The sequence below is a fragment of the Bos grunniens genome, chromosome 13 (assembly GCF_055505025.1).
Source record: "Bos grunniens cultivar Pamir isolate PY7600 chromosome 13, Bosgru_T2T1.0, whole genome shotgun sequence".
Classification (NCBI taxonomy): Eukaryota; Metazoa; Chordata; class Mammalia; order Artiodactyla; family Bovidae; genus Bos; species Bos grunniens.
Genome location: NC_141177.1, coordinates 64794223 through 64819532, shown reverse-complemented (window position 1 = coordinate 64819532; position 25310 = coordinate 64794223). Strand labels below are relative to the sequence as shown.

Below are 25310 nucleotides of genomic sequence, written 5' to 3'. Positions count from 1 at the left end.
GATCCTTTATGTGCATAGCCTGATGCACGTCTGTGTTCCAGGGGTTGTTTTTCTTACCTGATATCAAGACTATTACCAAGCCCAGTTGTAAGTTATGAGATAAAACTACAGCATCAAGCTTCTGGTTTTGCAAATATACCACCCTGAAAGATTTGCTGTGTGATGGGAAACTTAATTGCAAAATTACTTTTAATTCTCACATGTGTTCTTCCATATTGAAGAGTTCCAATGTGATTTTTTTTTTTTTGGCGTATTTAACATTCCTCAGTGTCCCACTGATATAAATATAATTTTACAACCTATAAACTATTGCGCATATATCATAAAGGCTAGAAAAGATATGAGTTATACTTCAGAATTTAAGGCCAGAATGAGTTTTGAGAACTGTTTGTAGTACTTTTAACATTTCAAGGAAAAAAAAGAAAAACTGATGAAATTTGATGTGCCTGCTAGGAGATATTACTTTATACCTTAATTTAAAAATTGGCTTGAATCAATTAATATCTTCAATTTTTTTTTATAACTCCTGGTCAATACTTAAACTTCAGTTTATCAGGAAAATTAAAATAGTTAACAATAAAATAGTTGTGAAATTTGAGCTGAAGACATGCTAATACAGTTTTGGCATTCAAAATCTTTGGATTTTGACTCTTTAAGTTTAAAATTTTAAACAAGTTACAGTGTAAAGTGCAATTAGTGTCTCTTGTTGCAAATTCTACCACATTTTAGCAGACTATATCATTTATAAATAGATATATAATCTACTACTAGACAATTTTGTTTTGACAAAAATAGCATGAATTTTGAATTTCCTTTTTGTCTTGTCATAGTTCTGCTCAGAAGTAGGAACAGATTTTAAACACATATCCTTTTCTTTGTCTCCTCTACCCCTCTTATTAATAATGGTTAAGACTGTGAAAGATGGCAATTATCAAAATGGAAAGGAAGAAAAAAAAATGCAAAGGAAGATGTATACGTATATGTACCAGTATTTATGCTCATTTAGAGATGGGAATTACTGCTAATATTGAAATGATTGCTTGACCTACCAGAGTTTCAAACAATGCTTTTCAGTTCATTCCACTTGAAAATAGATGTGTCCCTAATACGTGTGTGTGCTAAAAGTCACTTCAGTCATGTCCAGTTCTTTGCAACTCTATGGACTGTAGCCTGCCAGGCTCCTCTGTCCATGGGATTCTCCAAGCAAGAATACTGGAATGGTTTGCCATTCCCTTCTCCAGGGGATCTTCCTGAACCACGGTTTGAACTTGTATCTCCTGTGTCTCCTGCATTGGCAGACAGATTCTTTACCGTTGAGCCACCTGGGAAGCCCTCAAAAAGTGCCTTAATAGGCATGCAGATGGTTTAAACTGATAGGGGCTGCCACACTGTCTGACTGCAGTTACAAGTTGGTTGTTGAACCTATGTTTGTGTGTGTGTGTGTGCGTCACTTTATTTATCCTCACCCTCTCTCTCCTCCTGACCAACCCCCTCTACTCTTCTTTATATCTGTGAAGTGGTATGAAGGTCAGAACTGTACATTGACAGCAATCCTATTTACAGACCATTTTATGGTTATCTTTAAACTTTAGCTTTGGCGTTGCTTCCAAGGTCATGCTCTGGTGCAGCCATCAAGAGGCACAAAAGATAAACTCTGACCCAGAGGGGACTGGGTCTGCCACATTGACTTGACAATATGACTATTGAAGATTTTAGCAAGCTTGATGCAGTTAAAAAAATGGTCTAAGCTATAACTACTCATTTCACTTCAGCCTCATAATCTCAGGTTAGACATCCTGAAAAGAGTTTCCTTTGTTTTCCGTCTGTTTTTTCTTGGAGAGACGATAAAGTGGAAAATTGAATTCTCTTGGACCACAATTGCAGAGTTGAAAAATATTGTAAATTTAAAATCTTAAAACCACACAGGAATATTCAAACCCATAGGATTCATAGAGGGTGTAAAAATGAAATCTATATGCATTGGGTGTTTAGTGTTTCAAAACATGGCAGAATTCCTAATGATTTTTTAAAAGACGTTTGGAATTTTTGTTTTGAGATAAAGTGGAAATAGAATTGAGTTTCCTGTGCTAACTTAGAAATATCCATGACTTCTATAATGCTCATGAAATTTTCCTTTATTTCTGCAGTAGGGATGTAGGTCTGCCAGGAAATCTGACCATCAGCTAAATAGCTGTTTCTGAGAGATAAAGCCTCGAAGCTGCAGCTTATTATGCCAGGAATAAGCCTCAGTCCCAAGGCATTGGGTGGGTTCTGTGTGATTTCTTTTTATTGAATTGTAATTGGCTCAGGAAGAGGGGAGAGAGAACAGCTACTTAGCTTACCCTGAAAGAGATTTACTCCATACCCAGGGTACTGCTACCAGGGAGCAGCAAATTAATATGCATTTCTCAGCCTGGGTGGCTTTTTGACACCTGATGATGTGGCAGTACATTTAGATGATAAGGAAAATCCCTGATCACAGCAGGAACATCTGGGTTTTTCTGGCAAGAGAGCAAGTTTCCTACCTTGTGTAGAAGCTTAAATGGCTGTTTGGTCCAGTGTCTTCTAATTTAAAAGAAGAGTAATTCCTTATGGTATTTTTCTTATATAATCTTTTAGATATAAAGTTGTGGCTTTAATAATTTTTTGCTGTTTGCAAATTTAGTACTTATTAGGGCTTTCTATTGGTCTGTTGGTCTATTTCTACTAATATATTGGTCATACTGCTAGATTTTTATAAGTCTCAAGAAAAAGATTTCATGTTTTGCTTTAAGTTTACCAATATGCAGAATTGAGACATTAACTTGATCATAGAATAAAATAGATTTAAAAGCCCATTCTTCAATTTATTATAAATTCAGTGTGAAACTATCACTGACTAACATTTTGGTTGGTTTATTTTTTTCTTTAGGTTATGGTATATAAGTTTTGCAAATACGTTCAAAAAATATTTTTGACTTTTATGTAGTTAGCTATAGTTTGGTCCATGGAAAATGTGGTCTTGCAAAGACGTAGTTAAGAGTACCGTAATTTAAAAATCATTTACACTGGAAAAAATATTTTCAAATTGAAAATAGAGCACACGGTATACATTTCACTTGAAAATGGTGACTGTCCACGCACATATTGTAGAAAATACAAGTAGAAACACATAGTGTACTATTAGGTTTAAGCATGTACTTACATCACTGAATACGAATCACAGCTTAATAGAATTGTAAAGTGTTTGTACTTGATCCAGACTTCAGGCAGGATTTTGAGGAAGAACATTGCTGAAATGCCAGTAGCATGAGATGGTGCAGTCAACAAAATAACAGATACTGTGGGGTAACAACTGGTAACATATTTTAGAAATTCTTCACTTACCTGGTGATGACTAAGGTGACTGACTGTAACTGGACTTTTCGTAAACACATTAATATATGAGTTTATTACTGGCTTTACCATATCAATATTGAATTAGGAAAACTTTTTTTATGAGGGATATAGTATTTTATTTTTCTTACCATTTAAATGCTCAAAGTTGATTCTACTGATAGATCTTTTGATTTTTTTTTTAAGCCCTTATCTGCCTTAATATGATTACTTTATGGTAGCCTGCTGCATGAATTACGTGTCATAATTGACATAAATGGAGAAATGCCACACTACTTTTTAGATGCAATTGGAAATCATCATATTTTCCGCAGACATTGTATACTGTAGTACTGTAGGTGTGACATAAAATTGAAATAGGCATCTAACAGTAGCATGCTGCAGTCCATGGGGTCGCAAAGTGTCGAACACGACTTAGTGGCTGATGACAGCAATACGTCTTTTAGTATAAATTTAAAAGTACAGTCTTTGTATTTCAGTGAAAGTGCATTTCCACTAAATTTTGTCATGATACCTTTATTAAAGTATCCCATTTCAATTTGATTTTTATTTAAAACATTTTTTCATTTTTATTTCTTGAGTTTCTGTTTTTCAAGATTATTTTATTAGTTTCTTATTATGATTATTTGCCGAGCTGTGGCATGTGGGATCCTAGTTCCCCTACCAGAGATAGAACCTGCACCTCCTGCCATGGAAGCATGGAGCCCTAACCACTGGGCTTCCAGGGAAGTCCCTCAATTTGATTTTTAAAACAACTGATAGAAATGTTCCTTTAAAATTATGGGATTCTGAAACCTCGTGAAAATAGAGAACATAATAAGTATTCCAGAAAAAGCCATCCACGTAGGTGTAGGCCACTGAGCTAAGTGCTAGGGTTTAAAGGTGACTGGTGATCTTCTGCCCAGGTGTCACTGTGATCATGAAAATAGCCATTTTAAAAATTAACTGAATTATAAGTTAGAATTATAATTAGAACTAAAATTGGAATATAGTGATAACAAGATGCATGACATTATTAGTTCTGGTGAAAATCAGGGAATGCCTCTTACAGAAAGCAGCTTAGGGACTGGGTGTTGAAGAGTGGTGAGTGTTTTTACAGAAGCAGCATTACTGGGAGTCTAGACTCAGGAAGATCCTGATGGAGATGGGAGGCCTGTGGCACTGAAGGTCCACAGCTCGGCCTCGTGTTTGTTCTAGGTGTGACGTGACCTAGAGGGCATTGTAGAAGAATCCTCTGTGGCAGGTTGTTGGAGAGGATGAGGATTGACCAAGCCTCCAATTTGAGGGCTGCTGATTGTTCAGATGAGAGGCACATTGATTCTGTACGAGGGTGATTGCCCAAATCTAAGATCTTGGCCATGAACTCTGGATTCACAAGACCTAGCAACTGTGGGGATTAGGCAGGATGGAAAGATGTGAAACAGGTGATTCTGTTTTTCAGAAGGGTGCCAGAATTGATATAGGAGTTGGGTTTCATTTTGATCTACTGATTTTGAGATATCTTTGGGACATCCTGTTGGTAATTTAGATCATGAATTCAGAAAAAATATTTAGTGTTGGTGACCTGTGTGTAGATATTTTCATGGGTTAGGTTTTAAATGGCTTCCCAGGTGGCGCCAGTGGTAAAGAACATGCCTGCCAATACAGGAGACTTAAGGACCATCCCTGGGTAGAGAAGATCCCCTGGAGGAGGGCATGGTAACCCACTCCAATCATCTTGCCTGGAGAATCCCATGGACAGGGGAACCTGGCGGGCTGAGGTCCATGGGTTTGCAAAGAATCAAGATACAACTGAAGTGACTTAGCATGTGTGCAGATTTTGAAACTGTACACTTTTGGGCTTGTTCAGAGAGACGGTGGTGAGTGGTCCATAGTAAGAGCCCACAGGGGCCATTTAAAAGATGAGGAATCTCCATCATTATGGAGATTCAAAAGGAATCAAAAGCACCAGCAGCTTCTTGGATTCTAGACATCAACAAGAGTGTTTTGTAGCATCTTGTCTCATCATTTTAAAGACAGATTTTCCCCTTTGCAAGTGGTATTTCATCATGTCACATACACCGTGTTCATTGTCAACTTTTCACCTAACGGTTTTAGCATCCATTAATTATCTTTGCCTGAATGAATGATTTCATTAGGAGTTGAAAATGGTGATTTTTCTAATTCTATTAATTATTCGATTATTACGTGCATTCAATTCAGGTTAGTTCAGTTCATTCGCTCAGTCGTGTCTGGCTCTTTGCGACCCCGTGAATTGCAGCACGCCAGGCCTCCCTGTCCATCACCAACCCCTGGAGTTCACTCAGACTCATGTCCATCGAGTTGGTGATACCATCCAGCCATCTCATCCTCTGTTGTCCCCTTTTCCTCCTGCCCCCAATCCCTCCCAGCATCACAGTCTTCCAATGAGTCAACTCTTTGCATGAGGTGGCCAAAGTACTGGAGTTTCAGCTTTAGCATCATTCCTTCCAAAGAACACCCAGGGCTGATCTCCTTTAGAATGGACTGGTTGGATCTCCTTGCAGTCCAAGGGACTCTCAAGAGTCTTCTCCAACACCACAGTTCAAAAGCATCAATTCTTCGGTGCTCAGCTTTCTTCACAGTTCATCTCTCACATCCATACATGACCACTGGAAAAACCATAGCCTTGACTAAATGGACCTTTGTTGGCAAAGTAATGTCTCTGCTTTTGAATATGCTATCTAGGTTGGTCATAACTTTTCTTCCAAGGAGTAAGCATCTTTTAATTTCATGGCTGCAGTCACCATCTGCAGTGATTTTGGAGCCCAAAAAGATAAAGTCTGCCACTGTTTCCACTGTTTCTCCATCTATTTCCCATGAAGTGATGGGACCGGATGCCATGATCTTCATTTTCTGAATGTTGAGCTTTAAGCCAACTTTTTCACTCTCCTCTTTCACTTTCATCAAGAGGTTTTTTAGTTCCTCTTCACTTTCTGCCGTAAGGGTGGTGTCATCTGCATATCTGAGGTTATCGACATTTCTCCTGGCAATCTTGATTCCAGCTTGTGCTTCTTCCAACCCAGCGTTTCTCATCATGTACTCTGCATATAAGTTACTATGTTTTCTGAAAGGACAAGTTTTCCTCCTTGACTATTGGTTACTTTGAAATACCATTCCTACAGAAAAAGTAGGATGTATTTTTTTAATGCTCTCTGTTTGATTGTTCATTTTCAAAGTAGAGAGTTGGTATAATAATACTTTCTAATGGTGGGAAATGAATAGCAAAACCAGGTCCCTAGTCAATGTTAGGAGCACAAGATCCTTGATGTAAAACTTGTGCTTCTGTTTCTCCACCCTTCCATCTTTCCTGTCTTCATGGATCTTTTAGTTTCTGTCATTAATAAGTTTATCTGCCTTTTATGACTTATTTGAATGTCTGGTCAGTAAGTTTAGGGACTACCATGTGAAGCATAGATTTGCTTTGTTCTGAAGTTATTATGGTCAAGGAAGGGCTCTTAATATTTTGAGACACAGTGAACTTTAGTTGCTTCATTTGCTTGATTCCTTTCTTTAGACTTTGTCTGTGTCTTCTGCTTTACCCTTTCCACGTTCTTATAAGCAAGGTCCGCACTTCATCGTGGGTGTGGAGCAGCAGCCTAATCTCACCAGCATTTTCCTTGTACTTGTGGTTGTGCCTCATCACAGCTTTGACCCACAGTAACCAGAAGGATACAGAGTTTTTCTAGTAAAAAGTAGTTGCCGCTAATGGTAAATTCTACTATTGTGTTTTTAATGTTTACTTTCTGTAGTTTGGTTTTAAAAAGTTAAAAAGTTTCACGCTACAGTTTATACTGTAGCTATTTCATGCTACAGTTTATACTGTAATTATAATTATAGATTACATTGTTTTTTAAAAGTCACAATATTGGCCTAGGTTCAGGATGACCAGTTCATTTTTAAGTTTTATCCTCTGATGGAACAGAAAACAGTATCCTGGTTTATTCCAAGGTCTATACAATCAATCCTATTATGTTACACTTTTTGTTTCTATGTGTGTGTTTGTTGCTAATGTGGTTTAAGTAATGAAGAATAAGAATCAATCATGTGTATGAAGATTTTTACAGCCAGACTACCCTCAACAAAGTTTTTAAGGAAAATATTTGGGTATTTAATGTGGGGCACTGATGTAAGTTAGCTGAAGTGAGGCTAACATTTTAAATTTGTTCTTTTAGAAGATATTTAGATTTAGCTATTGAACTGAAATGCTCAATTTTCCTACCTTATCCTAGCCTTCTCATATCTTTTCAGAACATTGAGATTAAGCCAAAGCTCTAAAGCCAAAGCAAGTTGTTGTAAATTATTATTTGAAAGAAATACCTTGGCTGCTCTGGGGTATATTAATAAATATTTATCAATCAAAGACATCTCATCTCAAGTATGTTGGGGTGAACAAATAATGTGTCTGCGATTCATGGGGTCGCAAAGAGTCGGACACGACTGAGCGACTGATCTGATCTGATTTGATCTGATTTGATTATGTACCATGTGTTGGGATAGGCTAATTTTTTTCTTCTCTCACTATTTGAATTAATGTTTACAACTAGCTTGTGAAGGAGGTAACTGAAGAGCCCAGAGTCCTCAATCTCTTACCCAAATTCCTGAAACTATGAGGATCTAAATAAAGAGCAAATTCATTCATCTTCTGTTTTAAATGTTTTTGGTAAATTATAGAAAACATCTTACAACATTATTCTAAGATTGGAAAGAAGAAGAAAAGAGAAATGCCATGATTGAGTGATGATGAAAGTCTAGTATAGAAGTATTTCCCTGCAGAGGTTGACCCCAGAGGAGGGCAGAGTGTGTTGTTCTGTCTACTGTGCTCCTACCTGTGTGGCCACAGCCATCAGACTCCCTTTCCCAGGCAGGTGACTGCATTTCTGAGGTCTAACCTGGAGGAAATGACCTCAATCAGCTCTTTGATATCGACTAGGGGAAAACATTTTAAATATGTAGAATCATTTTTTTTTCTGCTACTTTAGAAAAACCAGGTGCATCATTAATTTGCAAAGTCTGGTTTTTTACAAGACACCTTTTTGTTTCTTTTTGAATAGAAAGATGAAAACTACAGAAGCCTCCCACGGGACACTAGTAATTGGTCTAACCAATTTCAGAGAGACAATGCTCGCTCATCTCTAAGTGCCAGTCACCCAATGGTGGACAAGTGGCTGGAGAAGCAAGAACAGGTAACATAAACGCATCCTTCTACATGTGTCGGTGATATAACTTCCTGGCCCACCCCCTAGGCATTTCCCTCCATCACAGTGATGCTTGGAGATAAGTGGTTCTGCCCAACTGTAGTTAAATACCAGGCTCTGTATCTGAGTGTGTCTAACGTAAATGTAGACTGTTTTGATGGTGGTCCCTGATCAAAGATTTCTCCTAAGCAGTTGCTGTAGATTCTCAAAAATTACCACCATAGAGCTTTTTAGGTTGTGAGGCACAGATATTTGGTATGAATAATGCAGTTTATAAGTAGACTTTCAAGGCCACCCATGGGGGACTTCCCTGGCAGTCCAGGGGTTAAGACTTCACCTTCCAATGCAGGGGCTGCAGGTTTGACCCCTGGTTGGGGAGCTGAGATCCCACATGCCTCACAGCCGAAAAACCAAAACATAAAAAAACAGAAGTAATATTGTAACAAATTTAATAAAAACTTTAAAAATGGTCTATATAAACAAGGGGGACTTAAAAAAAATCACCCATGGGTTCCCCTCTCTATTGAGAGGCAATAAAGTCGAAAGATCTGAAGGGATGAAATAAAAATTTCTGTTACCCCTGACTTCACTTTATGGGAGAAATAGACATTCTATTATTGTTTCAGCAATTGTCAGGTTAAGACCAGGACCTGTTGTAGGCATCTGTGTTTTCGCAGTTGCTTAGTTCACTCTGCAGGGTAGCCACCTCCAATTCACAAAATCAAAAATTGGTCACCACTCAGCATACATAATGGCTTCCTATCTTAGGAAGGGGACTGTTTGCCGTTTGTATGAAAACTAAGAGGTTTTCTGCTAAGTTTTGATGTATAAAAAAATTCTTGCAGTGTCATTAAAAAAAAAGTGTTAATTGCTTATTGTTAGTCACAGTGTTTTCTCTGTAGTTTTAATAGTATTGATATTAAAAATCTGTGTATTTGGTTCCCGCATCACGTATTTTCTTTAAAAAGTTCATATGGATCACAAACTAGGTGAGTACTCAGTGACAGAATGCTTTGTTGTGTATTTGTTTCAGTAATTTCTAAAATTATTGATAATGTGGTTGCCTAGATACTGGAATAAGCTGTTTTTCAATTTAGATGAATGATATCAGTGGAAGGAAACCCTATTCTACTGAATTCATCTCAGTCTATTTTTTCAGTATCATCTCCTAAAAGAGTTCTATGTATGTGGGATATTTGAACAAAAAAAAATGACAGTTTGCCTTTGATACCTGCAATGGTATGATTTTTATCCTATAGTAAGGAGCATAAAACTTTGTGTGATGGAAAATTTTTTAAATAATTAAAAAGCCATTGAAGTTCTAGTAGGAAGAACAAGTGATAAAAACAAGTGAAAAACCAGTGGTAATGAAATAGTAATACCGATTAAAGTCCATGAGATTATCACTTTGAAGTAAAGTTTTTTTATTGTTTACTTTTTATTTGAAAAAAAAAAAGTAGTACAATAAATTATAAAGACAGCACAGAGTTCTGATGCACACTTCACTTGGCTTAGTGATAACAGCTAACATAAATAACCACATTATCAAAAAGTTGAAACAACACTATTAACTAAACTATTATTTGGTTTCTACCAGTTTTTACTTGCATTCTTTTGATGTATGTGTGTTAGTCGCTCAGTCATGTCCGACTCTTTGTGATTCCATGGATTATAGCCCACCAGTCTCCTCTGTTGCCGTTTCCTTCTGCAGGGGTTTTGATGTATAAATTTATGAAAAATTTCTTTTTGGAGTGTAGTTGCTTTACAGTGTAAGTTTCTGCAGGATGGCAAAGTGAATCAGCTATACATATACATACATCCCCCTCTTTTGTGGATTTCCTTCCCATTTAGGTCACCACACTGTGTTGAGTGGAGTTCCCTGTGCTACTTCAGCTCTCACTGAAGTAACTTTTTAAAATGAAGATGGTTTAGCTGGGCCTGGGATCAGACTGGAAGCTACCCTCTGTTCACCTTGTATGGTGTTTGGGCGCTTGGTCACCTTGTCTGCCCCTCAGTTTATTCATATAGCAGATGAGTTTATCATCGAACCTGCCTCATCAGTGATGTAATACCTGCTGAGGGTTTACAGTCAGGCCTGGTACCCAGAAAGACTCACTGTGTCTTAGTGTATTTGTTGGAAAAACATTGGGTGTGAATACAGAACATCTGGATTGCGTGATAAGGAAGCACTCCTTGCTCCTGTAACAAGAAGTCTGGGGGAAGGGCAGAGGGGGCTTCATTTTTGGCCCGGTGGCCTCCCTCAAGGCCTGGGGTCCCCAGCTTTTCTGGGAGTCTCCCGAGGTCTCCACTAGTCTTTTCCTGCCTGATTCAGACCATCAAATCCTTGCAGAGGAAGGGGGCCATGCCCTTCTCTTCACTGTGGCTCACTTGAAAGCAGATAAGCTTTTCCTGCCAGCTTGCCTCTTTCCTTACCCACCAGATGCCTTCCGTATTTTGTTGTTCAGAATCACGTGACTTGCCTGCCCATTTCTAAATCAAAGGCAGTAAAGTACCTGCCTTGGTTTAGACTAATCATTCTTGACCTCCTGGAACTGGGGGTGGAAATGGGGGTTTACCTTTCCTGAAACACAGTTGCTCGTCACTAAATGAAACGACGCGCGCGTGCGCGCGCGCGCACACACACACACACACACACACACAAAATCAGGGCTCTGTTCCAGCAAAAGTTGCTGAATCTGATCTTTTTTTCTGTTTGCAAGATTCAGAAGAAAAAAATATTGGCAGCCCAGAGTTTCTAAAATATGATACATTTAATTATTTCCGAAAATATAACTTTGTCTTACTGTTGCGATTGTAGGCCTGTAAAGAAAGTAAAATAGCTTTTCTTTGTAATTTTGGAATTTCTTTTTAAGCAAAAGGGACTCATTGAGAAGCCACACAAACACCTACCCCAACCCCAAATAAGCCTTGTTTGCTTCTGTCGAAGTTATCTAAAGTATTTGTTCTATGATAAAAAAGTTTTTTTTAAAAAAGTATTTTTTTAGTCTATGTAGCCCACTGTAGATGACATTAGCTAATTGCTAATTGATTCCTGAGCCCACAGCATCTTTTTCCTTAGCTTAAGAAATGATGATTCATTCATTAAATTTAGTGGTTTACCAGGAGCTGGATAATTAACCAACCTGAAAACTACTTAACTAGACAGGAAGAGCAAAAACAAAATTCATATTAAAACTTTGGCTTAAAGTAAACACAGTTGTTTGGATAGAAGAGGACAAATAAGTTATGCTGGATACACTGGAAATCTAGTCCAGCCATTCTCATTTAATTGTGGATTTATTCATTTAATTGTTGCCACGAGTCATCTGACTTTAATGGCCTGATGCCTCCTCTGTGGCTTTTTTTTTTCCCTGCCTTAATTTTTGCCATTAAAAATAAAGTAAAGGAGTGGCATCAGGTAGATAAAAGAATGTTTCATATGTTTTAAAAAAAAAGTCAGCCCTTGCCTTTAGGATTTGAGATCACAAGGGTGGAACTGATATCTTCTCTTAGTTATGCCATCTGTCCTGAAGAGGTCGAGAGGGTTCCAGATTTTATATGCCTGCAGTGGTTTTGTTTTTGCTCTATTTCCTACTAGAGTGCTTCTCATTATCTGTTTTTTGAAGGCAATTATGCCCACATCAGCCGTGCCAATGGGAATAAACAGTAGGGATGAAAAGGACAAAGGAGGGTGTGAATGCTGAGTTAGCAGGCACATCTGGAAGCTGAGGTGCTTTCCCTTTTGTGGATGGACCCTACATAAGAGGGCTACTGAATCTTCCTTCCCTCTGAGTGTTGCTAAGTTACACCTCTGTGACCAGAGGTAGGCAGTATATTGAACTCTGACCCAGGAAGCACTTGGAGTCAAACTTAACATGATTATGGAATCATGACTGACTCACTTTGCTCAGAATAGCCTGTAGCTGCATCCTACATCAAGATCATCTCAGAAGGTAGGACTGATGCTGCTGCTGCTGCTAAGTCGCTTCAGTCGTGTCTGACCCTGTGCAACTCCATAGACGGTAGCCCACTAGGCTCCTCTGTCCCTGGGATTCTCCAGGCAAGAACACTGGAGTGGGTTGCCATTTCCTTCTCCAATGCATGAGAGTGAAAAGTGAAAGTGAAGTCACTCAGTCGTGCCCGACTCTTAGTGACCCCATGGACTGCAGCCTACCAGGCTCCTCTGTCCATGGGATTTTCCAGGCAAGAGTACTGGAGTAGGGTGCCATTGCCTTCTCTGGAAGGTAGGACTGAGCATCCTTCAAAAGCAACCTTTTCTTACCTCAGTCAGTTGACTTCCTTCTTCTGAGAGCACTCAGAGGAAGCACAGAGGATTTGAAGACTAAATCAGTGTTTGTTGTGTTGCCTTTAAAAAGTTCTCCTGGGACTTCCCTGGTGGTCCAATAGCTAGGACTCTGAGCTTTCCCTGCAGGGGGCATTAGTTGGAACCCTGGTGGGGGCACTAAAATCCCACATGCCATGCAGCCAACAAGTTTTATAAAAATAATAAAATTAGGTCTTAAATAAATAAAACGTAAAAAAAGAAAAATTCTCCTGCTTTAAAAATTTTGATTCTAAGATCTAAGTAACAAAAAATGCAATGAAGTCCTTAGTTTTGATGTGTGGCTGTGTTTTAAGAAATCTGAATTTCTTTTTATGATTACCACTTCCCTGACTCTGCATGGACTATAATATCGGCAGATAATAGATCATAAGCTGCCTTTGTTCTTATATCCCCACGGTTTATTGCAGCTAATAAATTCCACAAAAGAGGAGGCAGGATCTTTACAATATGTGATTGGGAGAATTTGGGACCAGAACTGTAGAGGGACCTTAAGGGAAATTTAAGCTAATTGGGAGCCTGCCATTTCCACTACCTTGTCTGGGTGAACAGGCCTGAAGCCAATTAACAGAAAGAGTGGTCAGGTGGAAGGCACATTCCAGCCCCCACTTACGCTGTGTTACAGGGGACGGCTGCCCTGACCTTTAGAGGAAAGTCCATGCTTTAAGGTTTTTTCCATCAAGCAAAAACTTCATCTAATTGGCAGGTTATACTGAGGGAGGCAGACTCCGGGAAAGCCTTAAATGTGTGGTGATGGCGAGATTCAGGCTTGACATTGAATGTGCTGCCCCCGCCCCGCTGGAGCCTGTGAGGCTGTGAGTTTTAGAAGCGCTGACCTGCCTTTTTCCTTCTGATTTTGTGTACTTCTGTCACTGTCTCCAGACGGGATGCTCTTGCCCCATACTTTTTCATGTCGACAGGACATTTCTGACTTATGAGCACTTCTTCCTTCGAAATGAAGGTGGCTAATCCAGGGAGGGATAGGTTTGTTTTTATGTCAGCTGTGTTTGTTGAGTCCTAGAGATTATAATGAGAAAATAATTGACTGTTAAATAGAAAACAGATGTAATAAAATAATGCCAGAGAATGAATGTTTATCGTTGGTTTTATTTGCAAAAAAAAAAAAGAGTCCAACATTGTCTGCTTATCCTGATGCTTTTTAAAGTTTTGAAAATATTTACACATTATGACTACTACTCACATGCTACTCAGTGAGTATACTCACAAATCATAGAAAAGGTTTTTATTTTTCGTTATAATTTGTTTAAGGCCAAATTTTTGAAGATCTGGGGCAGGAATAAATTTTAAAAATTAGAGCCTGGGGACTTCCCTGGTGGTCAGGTGTCTGAAGCCTCCACACTCCCAATGCAGGGGGCCTGGCTTCCATTCTTGATCAGGGAACTAGATCTTACATATTGCATGTAAGAGTTCTAATGCTGCAACTAAGACCCAGTGCAGCCAAATAAATAAATAAGTAAAAATAAGTATTAAAACATAAAAGTTAGAGTCTGTTTTGGATGTGAATAAGCAGTGTGTGAAGAAACATTTTTAGAATGGATACGTGTATAGGTATGGCTGGGCCCCTTCACTGTTCACCAGAAACTGCCACAACATTGTTAATTGGCTACAAATACAAAATAAAATAAAAAGCTTTATTTAGGGGTAAAAAAGAGAAACTTTTAAGCTTATCCAGATTTTTATACAGGGATAATTTAAACAATGAGTAAGTCGGTCAGTAATTCCTCACGGTCCTAGGTCTTGCCTGTTTCGCCCTGGTGTGATGAATGACAGGGGCCAAGAGTCATGCCATGGGCCCTGTCTGCACACCTCTCTTTGAGGCTGAGTTTTCTTTCATCTACATGCACAGGGGCAGATCCTCATTCTTTCCCAAGTGCTTAAAATCCTTTTCTAAACGGGGAAGAAAAAAAATCTCCTTTCAATGACACTTAGAACCATCCAGATGACATAAATAAGTTGTTTTCCAGAATATGAACTGATCATACTTTCTTAATGACAAAATTAGGAGGTGGCTTCCTCAGAAACCTGATAACAACAGCTGCAAACCCGTCACTGAAATGACTGCAGGGTCATCCAGTTAGAACCGGGAATCACGATGGAAATTCTGACCGGGGAACTGGCCGGGCTTTGTGGTCTCTGCCGACATTAACGGAACAGGAGGTTAGGGTCTGGTGCTGCCAGATAGTAATTAGAATGTGTTTAGTTTGTTGTTTCTTTAGCACATAGACACTGAGGAACCAAAAGACTGGATTATCTGGTTAAAAATAATCAAAGGTCCTTGCCTCCCAATTCTCAAATTCTACAGTTTTCTATTAAAAGGTAGGAGATCTATTAATATTATTTCCTGGTTGGCAAAGTTTGGCAGAACTTGTGCAGAAGCAAGTATAATTGCGTTCCCCTCTAGCAGCAGCAAATGTAGAAACAAGAAACATTGATCGTTTTAAAATTAAATTTAGTTTTCATTATAAAATGCCAGAGAGTTTCTTCATAGCCGAAACCTGTCATGTTCACAATAAGACCAAAAATAAAACCCAAACAACCTCTGAAGTGAGGTGTCATGTCTCTTGGATATGCCAAGAGCAGATTGTCTTGGACTTTGATAACGGGGTGCCTACCATAATAAGACATGTCTTTACATTAGTTAAGGTTTAAAACATGATTAAAGTGACTTCTGTGTACGTGACACATATTATTTCTCATAAACCCTACACATTTTCTACTTGTATTATCAAAGAACTGTGGACTCATAGCATCAAATACAAAATCAGGACTGGAAGGCAAGGGGCTGGTGGGCATTTAAGAAGGGCACACTAGTTTGCCGGGGAGCCTTGCCAAAGCACATGCAGGGCCACTTTCATGAGAGCGATAAGCTGCATTTTACCCTTATCTAAACTCATAATTCACTGGCGGGGCCTTGACTGGGTTGTGTAAACTCTGCAAACTTCATTTTCAGTGCAGGCCAAATGGGAAAATAATACCTACTGTTGGAGTGTGTGCAGATGAAGTGAGCGAACACATACCCAAACTCAGATCCAGCTTTTGGTGCATCATGGGCACTTGCTCAGTGCTGCTTTCCTGTCTCAATTTTAGGGGAGAATGGGCTTAATGGTTACACCTCACTTAACGCTCTCTGGTTTTGAGTCACTGAAATGTTATTTTCTCCTAGCGTATTAGGTGTCCCACTTGGTGTGCTGGGCTGGTTCGTTTTCATCCCTGGTGTATTCTAATACCCTCATCATCCTTCCAGAATTGGATTCTTGCTTCCATGGCATCTTATCAGAATTAGAATACAAGTTAATCATTTTAAATCACCTCTGGTTCTTCTCTGAAGAACCTAGTCTGACATAAGAATGACATTAGTGTTAATTTCTGTGTCTGTGTCCGTGTTTTATATTCCCTTCTGTTTTTGGCAAACAAGTGTGGTTTTGATACGATTAGACCAATGGCAGCCCACTCCCGTACTCTTGCCTGGAAAATCCCATGGATGGAGGAGCCTGGTGGGCTGCAGTCCATGGGTCGCGAAGAGTCAGACACAGCTGAGCAACTTTACTTTCACTTTTCACTTTAATGCATTGGAGAAGGAAATGGCAACCCACTCCAGTGTTCTTGCCTGGAGAATCCCAGGGACGGGGGAGCCTCATGGGCTGCCGTCTATGGGGTCGCACAGAGTCAGACACGACTGAAGCAACTTAGCAGCAGTAGCAGCAGCAGCAGACCTAAGGATACCGCTTAAGAATGCTAAGTGTCTTAGGAGGGCTTCTGTTCTGCCACTTTCTAAGCATCTGGGTCCCTTTGTGAATGGAGGACGCTCCGGAGGCGTAGTGCTGCTCTTTGGTTTTTGGAGTGTTGGGTTGGGGGTAGTGCGGTTTAATGGGAACTAGTCAATTCTCCTGTTCCTTTATGACTGGCCCTTTTTATTGCTTCTTTGGCCTATGGAGCTAAAAGCCTGGGAGCAGCAGGGAAGTGCGTCTGAAATTCTACTGAGTGAAAAATCTTTGGTGGTGTGTGGATTAACCTTCACGGGGTGTCTGTTAGTAGCTGATGATTTCCTTGCCTGTGAATATAGCTGCTATAACTTGATGTTTAGAGCTTGTGCTGTGGATAAAGGCCCATTTTCTTTTTTAGCTACGACCCTCAGGTGCCTTTTCATATATTCATTGCAGGCAGTCTTCAAGATTTTTGTTGTGAGCTGCACGATTAAATATGACTATGAAAAGAATACAGGTTTTCTCCTCTCTCTTCTACATTCACTGAGCAGTGAACTGCTCTCTTTTAAAGAAATTTGGTGAAGAAGTTGCATTAAAATCTTTAGCTTATAGTATGTTGTCTTCCCTGCCCGTGTCCTGCAGCCTGCCTATAGCAAGTGAATCCCTCATAGGCCATTTTAAATTTGGGGGTTTTGTGATCTAGGTAGGTGTAGTTTTTTCAAAGTCAGTCTCATACAGGCTTTTTCCAGCTACCTTCAACAGGATTCTGGAATGGTCCTGAAAAAAATGGCTATTTTTAAACACTAAAGCATTTTGCTCAATGGTTGTGTGTTCTTTTCTCCCACTGAGGCCTGGGTATATGTGCCCTGTAGTATTTTCATTGGGTCTGTGTATCTGTGAGCTATTTTTTCCTTCAGTTTTTCCCTCCTTTCTTTCTCTTTCTGCTCTTACGGCTGAAGGAGGTTGTTTATCAGCTTTCTTCAATATCTGAAAAGATTTTAAAGAAGAAAGTACTGAAAATAAACATGTAGTTTCCATAATATAAAGGACTTCCCTGTAGCTCAAGTGATAAAGAATCAGCCTGCAATGCAAGAGACCAGGATTTGATCCCTAGGTTGGGAAGATCCTCTGGAGAAGGGAGTGGCAAGTTACTCCAGTATTCTTGCCTGGAGAATCCCATGGACAGAGGAGCCTGTGGGCTACAGTCTGTGGGGTTGCAAATTGTCAGACATGACTGAGAGACTAACACACCCATTTCCATAATATAACCTCAATAGCATTGCAAGGGAGATGGGTTTGGAGTGGGCTTTTTGGGTTTTACTTCATGTTTTTATAGAAATACATACTCCTTTGCAATAAGAACATATTACTTGTAATATTTTTATTTTTAGCAAATCAAGCTTTATAAGATTGAAAGATGGAGTAATGTTTTCTCTCTTTCTCTTTATTAAGCAAATACTGTAATCACCAAGTTATAAGATAAAATGGCAATGTGGATATTTATCAGAATCAAGTTAAAACTTTTGAGAAGCAGAGTGTTTCTTCCTGCCTGCTGTATTCCTTCACTTCTCTGAAGTCATTCTTGTGTTCTCTGGTTCCTCCTGTTCCCAGCAGTGTGTTTACACACCTACCTTGGCGCGTGCTGCCGCCCTCCTCATACCTGGAGGAAATTTCCCTAAGGTCAGCAGCCCTCACCTCTGCTTTGTCCGCTGTGCCTTCTCAGTCAGAGGACTTTGCCTTTGTGTTTATTTCTTCCCTACGCAGCCCTGAGTGTGTGTACGTGTGTGTCTCTGCACTCGGTCGTCTAGTCAGCAGCTATAGGCTACCCACTGCCGCATTCTTGGGCTTCCCTGGTGGCTCAGACAGGAAAGAATCAGCCTGCAATGCAAGAGACCTGGTTTGATTGCTGGGTTGGGAAGATCCCCTGGAGGAAAGCATGGCAACCCACTCTAATATTCTTGCTTGGAGAATCCCATGAACAGAGGAGCCTGGTGGGCTATAGTCCATGGGGTCACAAACAGTGGGCCACGACTGAGCAACTAAACCCAGCACACTCATTAACACTGGCCCTGTCCCACAAGCTCTTGTCTCCTGGCTGCCCTGCCAATTCAGACTCAGTTCCTTCCTTCCTTTTTTTTAAATGTCTTTTTTTTTAAATTGTGGTAAAAATCACAAAATATAAAACATACTATTTTAGCCATATTTAATTGTGCAGTTCAGTGGCACTAAGTCCATTCACGTTGTTGTGCATCTCTGACCATCATCCATCTCCTGAAGTTTTCACCTGAAACTGAAGCTCTGTCCTCATTAAGCAGTAAGTCCCCCTCCCCACAGCCCACCCCCACCACCTGGCCCCTGGCATCTCCTGATGTACTTTCTGACCATGATTTGACTATTCTAGGTACCTTGTATAAGTGGAATCAAACCGTATTCATCTGCCCCTTCTGTATGTTGGAATGCATTTTTAAGGTTAACTTAACATACATCCTACAAACAGATTGCACCTTCTGCCCCCTGCACGCCCCCCCTCCCGCCCCCACTCCGGCCATGTTATACAGCGGGCCCTCACCAGCCGTCTGTCTCATATGTAATAGTGTACATGCATCAATCCCAATCTCCCAACCCATCCCACACCACCCTCCTTGGTGTCCACAGGTTTGTTCTTTATGTTCTTTATCTTTCATGTCTCCCCCCACCCCCCACCCCTCCCTAATCCTCATGCTTGAAGGAGGGGCACATTCCTGCAGCCTCAGGCTATTGTCTCTTCTTTCCTTAGCCTTTTCTTTATTACACTTATGAATTTGAATTTATCTTTGTTTATGTCTGTTTCCATGCACCAAAATGGCACAGGCATCATCCTGGTTACTATTTGTTTGTAGCTCTGACTCATCCCCCATGTGTTTTTGAGTGAATAAGTGTTTTGAGAAATTTGAAGGAGAAAGTCCATAATGATTTTACTTTTCCTGATACCATGTATTGCAGGTTGATTCTTTGTTGGGTGGACTAGATTGGCTATTTTTATGCCATATGATATGATCCTGTGATTTTTATTAGTTACCAGCTAAAAACTGCAGGTTATAGGTAAAGCAAAGAAAAACTGTTAAATATTAAGACATGTACATAAGTCAACCTTATGCATGTGGTTATACTTCTCAGTCATCAATGTTTGGCTACATCCTTGCTTGTTTTGCAAGGGGTGCAAGTTTTACACCAAAAACCAGGTCTGATGGAGAGCTTGGTCTTCGTCATTTATAGACTTATTTAAGCACTTCTTACCTTTCCCTGAGAGTGTCTTGTAACTGAACATGGTGTTAAAAGGTGAGCCTGAGCAGTCTGTTACCAGCAGTGTCTCTGCATCCTTATAATTTTTGCTGTATCACAGGTTACAGTTGCCCTGGGAAAGACACCTGAGGCTTTTCAGGCCTTTAAAGCTTTCTAGAGAACATCATGATCGTAGAAGGTGCAAGCTGCTGGGACGTACTTAAGGGAGGCATTAGTGGGACATTAAAAAAAGCCCCCTAAAATGTTGCTCACGTTCCAACATAGTCACCGATTCTATTAGCTCTAAAGTTTTTAATTACTTGAATATTTAAAATATTTAATTATCAGAAAATGTGAAATTACTCTGTGGTTGTAGCTAAAGCGACAGATTAATTTTCCATTTAATTGGAAAACAATATTTGAACAAGTTGTTTGATTATATTTAATATTTTATTAGCAAGTAAGTTGAATGTAATATATTCTCTCCTGAATATATCATATATTTTGTTTGTTTCAGAGCTGTTTTCTTGCTGTTTAAAAATTGTTTTTCAGAGAGTTCTGAGGTTTGTATTGTCATTAGAATGAATATGAATTATAGTTATTACTCTTGTACCCCAGGCTAGCAAAAATTTTATTTTCTTTTAGGGACAAATTTTCTTATTCTGGGAACATTGGAGTTTCATATTTACATGTTCAGTGTATAACATGTGGATATTATAAATTCTGAGCTACCATTAGCATTTTAGATCTAGTATATAGATTTTTGATATTATTTTCTTCTTCCAATTCTGAGTAACATCTCTTCTTATACACGGATATTTCATATAAAATTGAATTTTAGAAATTATTTTCCAAAAGAGATGTGATGTCCTTTATTTCTTATGGAACTGAACAAAAGGTTTTTTAGTAAAATGAACTGATTCTTATAGAAAGATAACCCACACAGTCTGTAGAGAATTTTTAAAAAGAAATTAATACTAATAGGTGTCCCTGTTTATTTCTATAATCTGGGCTCATTGGATATCTAGTGAGATGAGTGATGAGAATTATGGGGTCTTCTCTGTTATCCTGAAAAATAGTATACTCGTTGGACTATATGGAGATTAATTTGATGATATGATTTCTTTTTTTAAATAAAAATGTTAAGATATGTTATTTAAGTTTGGTAAAGGTGATATATTCATAGTCCACAAATCACACATTACACATGGATATTACAAAATACTGCCTTCCAGTGTCCGGCTCTCCTCCCTTTATGCAATCACTGTTCCTGGGTTCTTAGGGATCCTTTCACATAGTACCATTCTTTTCTAAGCTAACGTGAAAATATATTCTTTTTTCACATTTTTGCATGAATACTATCCATCATCTTCTGAGCTTTGACTTCTCTGCTGAGAATGATTGGGCAGTCTTTTTATATTGAAACATAAATAGTGTCTGTTTATGAAACAGTTTAGTAATTTTCCTTTGTACAGATGGGACATTGTCTGCTGATAAGCACTCTGCTGTTCACTGGGCTTTGCACCCCAATGAATAACCTTTGTCCTTAAGCTACTTGGCATTGACTGTCTTGTGGATAGATACCTAAAACTGAAATTGTACATTTGTGGGTTTGTATGAGAGTATATACACATGTAACTTTGATGGATGTTTCCAGACTGACCTCAGTAGATATTGGACTAGCTTATACTCCCATCAACCGGAAAAGGCAATGGCACCCCACTCTAGTACACTTGCCTGGAAAATCCCATGGATGGCAGAGCCTGGTAGGCTGCAGTCCATGGGGTCGCTAAGAGTCAGACATGACTGAGCGACTTTACTTTCACTTTTCACTTTCATGCATTGGAGAAGGAAATGGCAACCCACTCCAGTGTTCTTGCCTGGAGAATCCCAGGTACGGGGGGAGCCTGGTGGGCTGCTGTCTCTGGGGTCACACAGAGTCGGACACGACTGGAGTGACTTAGCAGCAGCAGCATACGCCCATCAACAATGCCCAGGAGACCCCCTGCACTCTGTCATGTTACCTTACAATATGAGGTTCTGTGAAATCTGTTCAGCTGACAAGATGTGCCTTTAAAATTCCTCCCTTTCCATGCTCTCTAGAACAGAAGCGGTGTTGACTCAGTTGGCAGCATGTGAGCTGAGAATGGGCTTCCTTTCCTCTTCAGGAGAGCATGTCACTCAATCCCTGTCTTCCTGGAAGGAAAAGGAAGCCTTAGGGGTAGGGGTGGAGGTTCTTGTTATTCCTTCACAGACAAAAGACACAGTAGTATTAGTTTTTTCTGTTTTTAATTCTTTCCATTCTATTTGTTTTTTGGCCATGCCGTGTGGCATGTGGGATCTTAGTTCTCCGAGCAGGGATCAAACCAACACCACCTGCTTTGGAAGCATGGGATCTTAACTGCTGGACTGCCAGGGAAGTCAGTGTTTCTGCTGTGGGTGGGTCTTCCTGCTGCTCTTTCACCGACATCCCAGTGCTTTTCCCCTTACTCTGGCACTGCCACCTGCCTGCACCTTCTTTGGTCTCCAGATTCATGTTGCTCTTACATCGCTGGCTTTTTGAACATGCTGGTTGACTCTCCCTTCCTCTCTTCCTAACTCCTCTCCTTTGATCAGAACTAGGAGAGCTCCACCTCTGGAGAGGTCCTGACACCTGCCTCCCGTGACCCATTATCCTCTCCTCTTCCTTCTGGCCAAACCAAAAGAAGGTGCACACAGCAACTGCTGATTCCCTTTCTTTCCAACATAGCAATTATGTTTAGCATAGCCTAGCATCAGGCTTCATTTTAAATGTGTCTTTTTCTTTTAATGAGAGCATGCCTGTATTTGTTGCTCTGGGTTCTGTTTTTGAGGGAGGCATGCGTTAACTTCTGGTGGCATGAGATCTCTTTCACAACCTTTGCATCTAAACACAACTTTACTTTCACTGAATGCACTTGTAGTTGTAAAGGGCTACCTATTTTTAATTTTTGTATCTAAACAGTTCTTCTCGTGAAACATTTTTGTAGCAAACATTTCGATAAAAAATATACTATTCCTTAGATAGTCTATCTTTCCTTACATTGAACGTTTAAGTTTTCAAGAATCTCTTCTAGATTAAGTTGGGGAAAATTTGAAGGGAGGGCAAGGAAAGTTAGATTATATCAGCAGAAATCTAGGCTTTTGGACTTACTCCTATTTTAAGTCCCTGGAGGAACTAATTTTCCTGAGAACTTTGTATTTTAATCATAAACAGACCTGATTCAGTAATACTTTCATAAACATTTGGCTGAGAGTTTGGCATTAATGTCCTGAACTCATAGAAAGAGAAACATATTTTTGTGGATTGGCCAAGAAAAATAGGTCTCAATTCAAATAAAAATAATGTTTGTTATTTTAAAAAGATTTTTTCCACTGAGTTATGTGTTAAACTTTTGCTAATTTAGTTGTCTAATATTGGACATGACTTAGCCAGCAATTTGATATACTTTCTGTGGCTCAATATAATGACTATTTGAGTTTTTACAATTTTGCTCTTGAGTAGGAGTTAAGTTGAATTAGGGTATACATAATTATTTAATTAACTTTTATTATTTATTTTGTAGATTTATATAAAAAGATACATCCCACGTCTTATTTCCTTCAATATATTGGAAACCGTAAAATATGCAGGGGATTTTATTGATGGTGAACATGTCTTCTTTAAGGTGTGCTGTGCATTTTTCTTTCTGTAAGTGGCTGGACTAGCATTTTGTATCTACTGGATCCCTAGGAAGTCTTTCTCTTGGCTTCTCTGCCATTCTGTCCGTAAGCTCACTCACTGTTTTATTTGCAGAAATCCCTTTCTTTTGCTCTGCCTGAGTGTGTGCAGGTCATTTTTCTAAATGGAATTTTATGTGCTCTTCTTTGGCATGACCTTTTAGTTTCTCTTCCCATTCCTCCAGCCTTATGTTACCCACAAATACTAGCCAACTACTTCTTTCTAGATATCTTTTAGCCATTTTTTACACTTTCTTCCAAGCAGAGGGGAAGTGGTCCCTAGTCTGAAGGGCAGTGTGAGGTAAAGCCCCTAGTTCCGGACCTGACCTGCCGTCCACATCCAGTTGTGTGATCCGTCGCAGCCTCTGGATGCCAGGATGACCTCACCCCCTGTGAAATGGTCTGCAGTTAATTTCCGAATGTTTCCTAGAGCTAGAAAATTCTATGATTGTCGGTGACTTTCTTATTTTTTGTCATTTTGCCATGAGTCTCCCAGGTTTCAAACTAATTTTGCTTTTTCTCTTCCTTCTACTGCTTCTTGTTTTATCTGTTGCCAGGTGCTACATATTATACCTTTAGTCTGGCGTGTATCTGTGCCTTTCTACTTTCTTTGCACCTGTTCGCACTTCAGCCTCACTCCCTTCGACTGGACTCGTGTAGCATTTGTCTCCCTCCACCATCTGTCCCTTCCTTAGTCAATGCTGCATCTTCCTGTTTGCTTCATCTTTCAAACCACCATTTGTATTGCATCACCTCCAAGTGTAAAGGCATTAAAAATCTCTCTCCTGCACTGATTTAAAATTAACCACATTAGCTGGGTGTTCTGAGAATTCTGCAATCCAGAATCCTAGTTAACTTTTTTTAGGCTTTATCTCCTACTGTGGCCTCATGCAGCTCCTATGTCAGACTTCTGTGCCTTCCTTTTTAATGAACATTCTCTTTCTTCTGCCTCCAGTGTCCCCCCACCTTTAGAGTCAGTGTTGTGTCATTATTAGCTTAGTCCAGTCTCTGGTGTGTTTTGTTTTTGGCTGTGCTGCACCATTTGAGAGATCTTAGTTCCCTGGCCAGGGATTGAACCCGGACCCTCAACAGTGAAAGTGCTGAGTCCTAACCCCTGGACTGCCAGGGAAGTCACATATGTTTTGAGTGCTCACTCTGAGACATCAACCTGCTTGAGAACAGAGTGGTTAGAACAAGAAGAGGTCCAGATTAGGTCCTAGTTCATGCTTCTACCTGGGATCCTAAATAAGCTGCTTAATCTCTAACTTCCCAGAGGGGTGGGCATAACCTGGATGGAAATTGTCACTTACGGAAAAGCAGTATTCCAAAAGCCTCTCTGGAGAACAAGGAGGCTGGTAAAATTTTTAGGAACTCCAAATCATTGATTTCAGTTAATGATCTTTCCACAAAGCACCAGTCAGTTTTTGTCTCATGCATCAGGTGCACTCAATATGCCAGCAAATTTGGAAAACTCAGCAGTGGCCACAGAACTGGAAAAGGTCAGTTTTCATTCCAATCCCAAAGAAAGGCAATGCCAAAGAATGCTCAAGGGAAAGGGAAGTCACTCAGTCCTGTCCGACTCTTTGCGACCCCATGGACTGCAGCCTACCAGGCTCCCCTGTCCATGGGATTTTCCAGGCAAGAGTACTGGAG

At 39.7% G+C, this 25310-nt stretch overlaps 1 protein-coding gene across 50 annotated transcripts in view; it reads left to right on the top strand.

Annotated features, from left to right (window-relative positions):
- The window catches only part of PARD3 (par-3 family cell polarity regulator), a 579141-nt gene that overhangs the window by 269719 nt on the left and 284112 nt on the right, over nucleotides 1–25310 (top strand). For 40 of the 50 annotated variants that reach the window (XM_086334597.1, XM_086334603.1, XM_086334599.1 and 37 more), the window contains one exon: nucleotides 8448–8579. The exons of the other annotated variants lie outside the window; for them this stretch is intronic. In XM_086334597.1, coding sequence (XP_086190723.1) covers nucleotides 8448–8579 — 132 coding nt within the window. The remainder of the gene's footprint in view (nucleotides 1–8447; nucleotides 8580–25310) is intronic. 50 annotated transcript variants of the gene reach the window in all.